General features: G+C 39.2%; 2 protein-coding genes across 2 annotated transcripts; both read left to right on the forward strand.

Moving 5' to 3' along the window:
• Positions 1 to 36: 36 nt before the first annotated feature.
• LOC110066250 (histidine N-acetyltransferase-like) lies at positions 37 to 7,504 on the forward strand. Its single transcript, XM_020773462.2, has 2 exons — positions 37 to 218; positions 3,846 to 7,504. The coding sequence occupies exon 2, from the start codon at positions 3,880 to 3,882 to the stop codon at positions 4,819 to 4,821; it is 942 nt and encodes a 313-aa protein (XP_020629121.1). The 5' UTR covers positions 37 to 218; positions 3,846 to 3,879; the 3' UTR covers positions 4,822 to 7,504.
• LOC110066249 (histidine N-acetyltransferase-like) lies at positions 5,676 to 9,542 on the forward strand. The gene is made up of 2 exons (XM_020773461.2): positions 5,676 to 5,780; positions 8,198 to 9,542. The coding sequence occupies exon 2, from the start codon at positions 8,224 to 8,226 to the stop codon at positions 9,133 to 9,135; it is 912 nt and encodes a 303-aa protein (XP_020629120.1). The 5' UTR covers positions 5,676 to 5,780; positions 8,198 to 8,223; the 3' UTR covers positions 9,136 to 9,542.
• The last annotated feature ends 1,116 nt before the right edge of the window (positions 9,543 to 10,658 follow it).

A 10,658-nucleotide genomic window follows, 5' to 3' on the forward strand; every position in this document is an offset into this window, starting at 1 on the left:
TGTCAAAAGACGCGAACAAACAAATTTATCCGGTCATGCATAGCACTGATGACCCACTGGTAACAGAGAAAACAACCTCCAGAATTATAAGTTCAGATTCAACTTAAAGGTCAAAAGAATGCCCGAAACTATTTGACTCACCTTCTCGGATCCTAAACAAGGATCGCGCGATCGTTTAAAGAGAAATGAATCATACGCTCGAAGCGAATTTACTTCTGGTGAGTAACATATTCTATTGATAATCTACTAGCGTTCCATCACATCACAAATACCTTTCTCTTATCAGCCTTACTACGCACTATCTATTCTGTTGTAGAAAGTGATTAGCCTAGCAGTGTAAGATTGTTAACAAAAAGGCGGCCGCTTCTTGGCGTTTTCGAAGCATGTTTGAAGAGTTAGATAAAGTTTTGAACGACTAGTAGATCTATACTAAAACAACTTATAGATTATTCGCTCTCGATTTCTATCGCATGTAGTTGACGCGGGCTGCGCCATGGTGAACTATCACGCGATAGAAATCTCGAGCCTAATTGTTAAATAGCACGTTTTACTTATTAGTCTCGAACTGTGCAGATTTGGGAGTAACTTGAGAATCAGGCCCGGAGTCGATGAATATAGAATAAGCTAAGTTTTGACAACACGCATTCACATGAGATTACTTATTTAGCAGATCGCGCTTAGAAAGATAGAGGAAGGCATACTTAACTGTTGTTCAACGAGGAGTACATACAGTGTTTGTCTCAGCTTTGTCTAACGACGAAAAATTAGTCCGTCGTGTACTACGGACCACGGTAGCAGCAATATTTGGCGTGCATGGCACGGCAACACACAATTACTGCTTTCTCTTAGCACGATATCACATATGGCTCGCTAAAACAAAAGATGATCATCCAAATCTTACGCTTTTCATATGCACACTAAAATCACAATATGAGATAGAAACAAAAGGTGGAGACACGAAGAAATGGAAACCTCTTACAGGATATATGAGGATTTAATTAATATTTTAGATTATATTTTCTGTAGGGTTATCTATCTCCTACCCATTAATCTATTTCTAATCTCCTGTCAGATGCATAACTCATTTTACTTTTAATGTACCACATGCCTTTGGTCTGTTTTTTATATTTCTGTACTACAACCTCAAGCTGTAATGATAACTAGCTATTTTTCTTCTCAGTTTTTTTTTTCTTTGCCCCTTGTCGTCACTGTATTTCTTAATTGTGTAAGTCGTGTAACTGTATTTGTTAGTAATGTAAGTCGTTTAGTTATTGTAATTTAAATAGTGTAAATAATTAGAGCAATATAATGTTAATAGAGTTAGTGTTGTAAGTAAGCATTGGTTTCCCTTGTGTTATTGCAAATAAAAAAAAAAAAAAAAAAAAAAAACACTGGGGGAGGAAAGATTGCGTGAAGGCACACGCAGGCAACCAGCAAGCTCAAGCTGGGCACGATGATCATGTTGCGTAATAATAAAGGTCATGGCAAACATAGAAAACTTTATTTGGAGATACTTACGATCCGTAGAGTACGTTCAGAGCCACCTTAAATTTTCGAAAATTTAAGGTGGCTCTGCACCCACTCTACAGAATGTTTTTAAACTTCGTAATAAATTGCATTTTATATGCTTATCACAATGAATGATTTGCCTGTAATCGGATACCCGTGTTTGCGCAAAGAACTCTGGGATCGTCAGGGGGCAAACACTGCAAATCGCTAGAAGGAAATGTATAGCGAAAAGTTGTTTCTACGTCCAAAAACACGATTTTGGCGAAAGATCGACGCTTTTTCGCCGTCGTTTTATCGAAAAAGAATTTGGGCAGTATTGATATGTGGAAAATGTAAGTTTTTGTTTGAATAACCCCAAAATATGTGATAAAACCTACTAATAAACTCCCTTGCTTGCGTGAGGTTTATTGTGAAATTTACACCGCGTTAAGGGTCTGAAAATATTACAAACTTAGGTATAAATCGAGAGGAAATAACACAGAAAAGTCTTTCAAGTTGTGTAAGGCTACTTTTGCCTTATTTTGAAGCTCAGTTATATAAATAATATTGGAAATAATCCCGGCGGCGATCATTGTGCTGTGTGGGGTTGATTAAAATGAGTAAACAGACCCCGCGACTCATGCTGTGTGGCCATTGTGTTGTTCAAAGCTGTTGTTTTGCTTTTACAAGCACGTCTTTAGGCGATTTTTCTTTTCTAGGTGGCTCCTTAAATATCTCTCTGAGTATTTGCATTTAATATGCCATTTGTCCTTGATTATGCTTTTCAAATTTTGGTAATGCAGTTGAAATTGCGTGACAAAGGGTATAAGTTTCTCGTGCGTTCTCGTTTTCTGTTTTAGAGCTTCTTGTCTGTCTTTATATCTAACTTCTCAGAGAGCCTTTTCTACCTTAGGGGTGGTGAATGGTAAATGCAAGACTTTGCGAGAAAGTGAGACTAGCGGTTTTCTTTGTGAACCCGAGACATTTTAACTTCTTTAATTGCGAGACTGTGACTTCACAATGTTTTAAATGCGAACTTGAGACGTTCAGATTCTGAGACGTTCAGAAAATAAACAAATCGATACGTCAAAACTCAAAAAAAAAATGAGACTGCGAGAGAGTTTTGTGAAAAAAAAAATCGATACTGCGAAACGGATATAACCACTAGAAAACCGAGACAGCGAGACCCCCCGTGAAACTCGGCGAAAATTTTGCGAGACTCACCATTCGTCGCCCCTTACCTTTGCTCCGGGTAGCCTCTCGGAACAAGGAGTGTTTTCAAATTTTAAATATTCTATTCAATGTAAATTTTGCAGTAAACCTCACGCAAGTAAGGGTGGTTATCGGTAGCTTTTAATCACATATTTCACGGTTATTCAAATGAAAACTTACATTTTCCATGTATCAACATTGCCCAAATCCATTTTCGATCAAACAACGGTGAAAAAGCGTTGATCTCTCCCCAAAATCGGTTTTTTGGACGTCGAAACAACTTTTCGCTATACATTTCCTTCTAGCGACTTGCAATGTTTGCCCCCTGGCGATCCCAGAGTTCTTTGCGCATAACATGGGTATCCGATTACTGGCAAATCATTCATTCGATAATAAAAAAAAAATGGCGGTCGTTTTTAAGTTATAAGCGCTCAAGCTAAAATAAGGGTGTTTCAACAGGTTGTATTGTTGCTATGGTAACATTTTGCGCCACGAAATTGACTCCATCATATTCACCAATGATAGGGCAGTTGTTCGATACCATGATTGTAGCATCAACAGATTTTGAGTGGTTATAATGACCCATCATAATCTACGTCTTGGAAAGTGTTGGAAACTGTTTTGAGCCACTTAAGTGTCTTCTTTATCTGAGGGTGCGTTTCTTTAAGAAAATCCAAGATCGCATTCTTAAATCCGAAAGAATCCGAAAACGGATTTTGCGTTTCTTTACTAAACAGATCAATCCAAGATCTCTGGGATCGTGGTGCGTCAAAGGAACCGAAGAATCCACTCCCAGTGTGGATTCTTCGGTTCCTTTGACGCACCACGATCCCAGAGATCTTGGATTGATCCGTTTAGTAAAGAAACGCAAAATCCGTTTTCGGATTCTTTCGGATTTAAGAATCTAATCTTGGATTTTCATAAAGAAACGCACCCTAAATCTCCTGTAGGAGTTACCTTCCCATCACCCACCGGAGATTCTGCTTAAAAGTCAAGTCGACGTTAGACAAAACACGAACTCGATTTCACTGCCCTACCCCACTCGCGTCATCGTATTCTTTATCTCTGGACAAAGTATGGAACTGTAATTATCTCTCGTAAAGCAAAGTTAAGTTTTAACAGTGAATATTTTGATTGATTTTCAGTCGTAGCTAAAGCTTTGGATTCCAATGTTTTGGTATGAATGCTTCAACACCTACCCGGTTAACATTCCGCCTCGCTCAGTCTGGCGATTTCGATGCAGTTGTAAAATTATCTGAAGGAATTTACGATGGACATGACTATCTTCCATTCAAATTTCACAAATGGCTTCAGAGAGACAATTTGGTTGTTCTACTTGCTTATTCTGGCGACAAACTTGTCGGTTTAACAGCATGCTTTGTGGTAGATGAAGGTCGGACATTTATCCGTCGAGCGGAACGAATTCTGGCCGAGCTTCGAGGACAAGGTCTTGTTCGTCAACTGAGAGAATATGCAAGAAAATATGTCAAAGAACATTATCCCAGTGTACAACGAGAACGATTCACGACTCCTGCGGGTCTTGCAAGTTCTGTGGATCAAACAGAACTTTTAGAGATGGGAATTTTGTCATACCAAGTTGACAAAACATTGTCAAGTCAAGATGCAATTTCCACGACAAATGCGGTCGAGATAGAGATGTGCTCAAAAGAATATTTTTCCAGTGTTATCCTTTCTAGCCCCGTGAGAGGGGAGCTTTTCCCAGCCAACGTCATCATCGTGAATTGGTGTCCTTTGGAGCTTCTCCGATCAAATATCGATTACATGCTACAAGAGAGCGATGAAACTTTTGTCGAAAAATGCGCTGGCGATGCTTCACCAAGATCGTTTAGCTTTGGGGCTTTTTCGCCGAGAGAAAAATTCCAGCAATGGCTGGCTACATTTTACACCAAAGATCCTGTCCTTTTTGAAGCGCATCTCTTGCATCAGTTGAAGCGTGCCTGTGAAGTAATCAATAGTGATTTTATTTTTTTGGTTTTTTTTCAAGAAAAAAGCTTAACTCCTTCGGCAAGGAAAATGATGGAAGAACAACTGCAATTGAAAGAGCACGATTGGCACACGAAAAAGACCATGAAACTTTTTGAGAGAGTTGTAACTAGCTAACTAAACTGGCGACGTTTCACAAGTCCAGGACAACTAATTATAAAACCAAGAGTGACCAGTTATTAATTAATGGGGTCTATAAATCTAAGATCAAGTCTTTGCTGGAAGCGAAAAGAATCAAAAGATGCCAGTTTACGAGTCTGGTTTTGACTAGTCCAAGGTTGCCTTGTGTTATAAATGTTTGTCGAGGTTAGTCAGTTTTTTAATTATTATTATTATTATTATTATTATTTTTGAGATGTGATCAGCCCATAAACTATTACTTTTTACTTCATCGTTCACTGCGATCCTTATTACTTTAGAGCCTCCCAGGGATTTAAGGGAACGAGGCCAGCAACTTAAGCAATTACTTTTAGGAACAAGGAAGCTAGAAGCGGATCTAGGATAAATGGCGACTGATTACTAAAACAACAAGCACCAAATTGCAAGTTTCTAGAGGGGTCCCAGGAAATGTTTTCAGTGAATTTCAACTTCTTAAAATTTACGAGTCATTCTGAAAAATCTTTCCGTTTTCCGTAAAACGGTGGAATCCGTTACTGTTTGTTTTTCCTATTGGAGGACAAACCGTTGTGCTGTAATTTCCTTTATGGACTCTGATTATTAATTCAATATTTTTACACTTTATATTTCACTGAATACTCTTTTAAACAACTCGTTAGTGGGTCAAGCCCACCAATTTAACAAACTCAGCGGGCTTTAATAGATTAAGTGATTTCCTTCGATCAAAAGAACTTGGATATTCCGCCAGTAATCTCATTATCATCACGAGGTATTATCTCCTATTGTAACTGTCTAGGTTAGTGACGTTTCCGTCAGATCGTATTTCAGAACCTCGTGGGTTTTCACTAGTCGTCTGCGTGCATGGTCCGTGTTTCGCGTTTGCAAAATTTACTGCGTTTACTGCGAAGTTTTTTGGATCCTGCGTTTATAATTACTCAGGCGTACAGAGAGGACAATCGGTAAGCATGTCAGTTTTTACCTCTCTTAGTGCCATTTCGTCGGTTTTATTTCTAGTTTAGTTGTTTTGCCGTGTCCTGCGTTCGTGGTTTTATCATATCCAATTATTGTTCGACTTTGTCCTTTCGTGTCGCTTTAGACAAGATATTTTGCTCGTATTTTTGTTTGACGGTTTTGAGCGCTGGAGTATTGTACTAAGGAAAAATTGTGGGAAATCAACACGAAGTCGAGTGCTCTTGATCAGTGCTTCGACGTCCCTAATTTTTTAATTCTGAACTTGAGGTAATCGCTTCCGGTGTTGGTCTTAACACGTCACGCGACTGAATATTCCCCAGCTAAAACTGAGGAATATCTGAGTGATATTCCCCAATTTTCAGAACCGTCCGTGTTGCGAAAAATCATGGTAATAAACACAATAGCCTCCATTTGGCGCGAAAATATGCTCGGATATTTGTCCCGCTTGGACATAATCTGTTCCCTAAAGGTCACAGTTCTCTTCGAGCTACGCTCTCGGAAAACTGTTCTCTTCTCGGAACAGATAATGTCTGCAGACAAATATCCGAGCATAATTTCACGCCAAATGGAGGCTGTTGTTTATTTATCGCAGCTACTAGTCTGTCGAATTTCATACAACCTCGTGAGATTGTCTGGCGAGAAAATCATTAAGCTGATGTTGCCGTTGATTTGAAGGAACTTCTATTATAACGTAAAAGTGAACTGAAAATGAAACGAAAAATAAAAGGAAATTTAACACACTTCCTTTTCCATATGTACGTATGGTACATTCGGTTCAAACTGAGTATTTTGTCTTTCTTGCCCAAATTGCGCAATAAATTCATGTTGTTATGGCTGCAAACCGCTATCTTGATTTATAGAGTTGTATCGTTACACGAACCACTGAACCGCGTAAGCAAGTCAACCTCGAGTCACGAGTCACCCTGGAGTCAACCACGAGTCAAGCCAATTTTTTCCTCTTTTTCTTTTTTACTATTTTGTCCCGAAAAAAGAAACAGATTGTAGGAAATAAAATATATGAATATAGATTGTGTTAGCATTTAACAACAGGCTCACCTCGATCGCGCCGCGAGCCTAATTGCAAACACGGTGGCAAGTCTCGTTATTTGCTGTGTCCATTGCAGATTGTCAAGGTAAGATTGTCTTATCCAAATAGTGAGTGACATGAATCTAGTTGACCATCTACTGACAGAAAAGTTGAACGATAACTTCCATGCCACGCGTGCGCGAGCGGTTTGCCTCTTACCGGAATTTCGTGCCGCGATTGAGCCAGTTTTTCTGCTAAGACAGTCTACCTTATTGTAAATAGATCACGAAATTACTTTCTGCCTTATTTTGGTTTGAGATTCCTTACAAATTTCTTGTAAATCCTATTGAAAACGTTCTTCGACGATTCCATGTGCACATATTTTTAGACCTTTTTAAACGAACCGCTTTGAGTTCGTATATGTAGCATTATCAGCTGATCTTCATCAGCCAATCAGTAAATAAAGTGCCAATTTTTTCATGTTTATATTATTAAAGGAGCTCAATCACGGTATTTTGAGTTATTTTGGCCACATATAAAATTACCTTTAAATTGAAGGAAACCTGAAAATAACAGTTTAATAAGATAGAAAAACACCAAAGAGATAATGATAAACCATAAAGGAACAAGGATGGCTAAGGATGGAGAAGATTGACACGGATTACAAACGACGAATTTGAAAAATTGAGGCTAAACTTTTCAATATGCGCAAACCGTGACGTAGCTCCTATAATAAGTAAAAAAAGTGGCCCGTGCAATTTCAGCTTTTTGAAAAACTTACTCGTGCAAATTAATTCCAAATTGAACTCTTAACCGTATGATTACCTATACTATTTTTTTAGCGCGTAGCAGCCAAAAACTCAAAGACAGGAGGCATCGAACACTATTCAGGTGAACACATTTTAGTGGGGTAGGCTTTACCGGACCATTCCCCACCGGAGAATCTGGTTAAAAGTCTTATTATATGAGTGGGAAAATTACGTCTTTGTGATTGGCCGAGAGCAGGCCAATTTATCGTAAATTCTTAATTTGCACTGCAGTGCAAATTAACGCGCGTGCATTCGCAGTTTAGACGGTCATGCAATAAATGAGTAATCGTAAGAGAGCTCGATCAATTAGGGATTTACACTACTCGTGATACTGATTTGAAATTCTTTCAAATGTCACTCGCATAAAAAGCTCGTGCAATTTTGAGAGAACTTTCATACGATTACCTATACAAATCCACAAAGCACTAACTAAATTTCACTGCCCTACTCCACGCTCCCCTCATTTTATTGTTTATCTCTGGACAAAGTATGGAACTGTAAATATCTCTCGTAAAGCAAAATTGAGTTTTAACAGTGAATATTATGATTGATTTTCTGTCTTACCTAGAAAGCATTGGATTCCAGTGTCTTGGGATGAATGCGTCAACACCTACCCGGTTAACATTCCGTCTCGCTCAGTCTGGCGATTTCGATGCAGTTGTAAAACTATCTGACGGAATTTACGATGGACAAGACTATCTTCCGTTAACATTTCACAAATGGCTTCAGAGGGACAATTTGGTTGTTCTACTTGCTTATTCTGGCGACAAACTTGTCGGTTTAACAGCATGCTTTGTGGTAGATGAAGGTCGGACATTTATCCGTCGAGCAGAACGAATTCTGGCCGAGCTTCGAGGCCAAGGTCTTGTGCGACAACTGAGAGAATATGCAAGAAAATATGTCAGAGAACATTATCCCAGTGTACAACGAGAACGATTCACGACTTCTGCGGATCTTGTAAGTTCTGTGGATCAAAGAAAGCTTTTAGAGCTGGATATCTTTTCATGCCATGTTCAAAAGAAATTTTACGGTGAAGTTGAAATGTCCAGGACCAATTCGGTGGAGATAGAGATACGCTCGAGAAAATATTTTTCCAAAGTTATTCTCTCGGGTCCAGTGAAAGGCCATCTATTTCCGGACAACATCATCGTCCTGAATTGGTGTCCTTTCGAGCCTACCCGATCAAATATCGATCACATTCTACAAGAGAGCGATGGAGTTTTTGTCGAAAAATGTCCTGACCATGTTTCACCAAAATCGCTCAGCTTTGGAACTTTTTTACCATGTGTAAAATTCGCAGAATGGCTGTCTGTAGTTTACACCAAAGATCCCGTCCTTTTTCAAGCGCATCTCTTGCACCAATTGAAGCGCGCCTGTGAAGTAATCGATGGTAATTTTATTTTCATTTCTTTTCAAGACAAAGACTTAACTCCTTTGGTAAGGAAAGTAATGGGAGAACCGCTGCAACTGAACGAATACGATTGCTTCTCAAAAAAGACGTTGTAAGTGTATGAAATTGATGCCTCAAGGCAAACTTGACACAATTTCACTTCCCTAAGAGTCTCGGTAATGTCTCGCTAAGGTAACTAACTAGTAACTCACTGAAAAGATACACTGAAAAACAGACGTCTGACAAGTATGGACTACAATGCGTTTCGCTTCGCTCGCCTACTCGTCTACCGAACCCTCGTCGCTCGTGCCGCAGCGCATGACAGCCTGGCTGCTGCACACGTGTTTAAAACTCATGTACTTCTTAGGAATGTAACATACGGCAAGTGCTGTTTTTGCTGTTTTTTTGGCTAGTTTTGCCGTTTAAAGAAAGAAAGAATTTTATAGCGTTTAGTAAAAAACATATAATGGTACTGTATTTACAAATGTTCGACACACAAAATTATATTCTTTTCAAAATCTGAGGCTCGGATTTATTCTTAAATTATTCCTAAAATTTCGCAAATTTCAGCCTCGATATTGTTATAAAATATATTCTTGTAGTAAAAGAGAGTGTACGTAGAAAACATAAGCCACGGGAAAGTATATATATGTGCCCAAAAGGGTGTTAACTGGCTACAGAATACCCGCGAAAAGCTTATGTTAACTTTTAGCAGATTTATGGCCGCTAATGCCGCTAAATTCTTGCGTAGTTATGATCATTTATTGTCTCCAACTAGGTTCTATATTGTTTGTGTTTTCACGAGGACAACTTTGGCTAGATAAAGTCGGAAAAGTCCGGAAATGCAGTGAAAACGGTTCGTCTTGAGTTTAGCGATTTTAAAATGCACGCTGTTTTCACCAGAAAAAACAAGCGATTATCTCGCCAATATGACCGGAAATTCACGCCAAGTTATACTACCTCGCGAGATGGTATAACTTGTCCTGGTAAGTGCCGCAGCCAATCACATTGTGCGTAGTGACAGACGCCTGCCAAAGAATTTGCCAATAGTATCTACCAGACGCTCGTATCGCGCGGCAGACGAGTTCAACAGTCCTTCTCATTGATTTCGGTTTACCATATTCCTACGGTCCCGCTAGATTCTCCAGTTCTTCGGCCATGACACGGCGTCGCCTGACATTTCGAACAAGTTCCTGCATTAAAACATTTCGTCGCATCCCGGCGGGGGGGGGGGGGGGGGGTACTTTAGGAATTTCTGGATGTGCCGCTGGGACCCTGGAACCCTATACCAGAGCTAGTTCAGCTGAATTTTGCTACCCTATACTAGAGTAACCAGTATTAAAACTACCGATTTCCGTCTGAATCCCGTTTTTTGACAGTTAATAATATCCAGTAGTGTTTTAATGATAGTCATCTATCGACGCTGTTGAGGCTGAGTGTCAAAAATTTAAACTTGTCGATTTCATTTTTTTATATTTTTGAGTGCCAATTACTGGTTTCCTTAGTTTAGATAAAATCTTCAACTAACTGATCAGCTTCGTAAAAAATGATACCCTATTCTAGACCCAAACGCTCTGATTTATATACCCTTTGCTAGAATAAACTGCTTGAAAACCATAGCCTTCACAGCGGCACATAC

Source organism: Orbicella faveolata, unplaced genomic scaffold, assembly GCF_042242905.1.
Source record: "Orbicella faveolata isolate gen_17 unplaced genomic scaffold, um_ofav_v1 contig_27, whole genome shotgun sequence".
In the NCBI taxonomy this organism is placed as follows: domain Eukaryota; kingdom Metazoa; phylum Cnidaria; class Anthozoa; order Scleractinia; family Merulinidae; genus Orbicella; species Orbicella faveolata.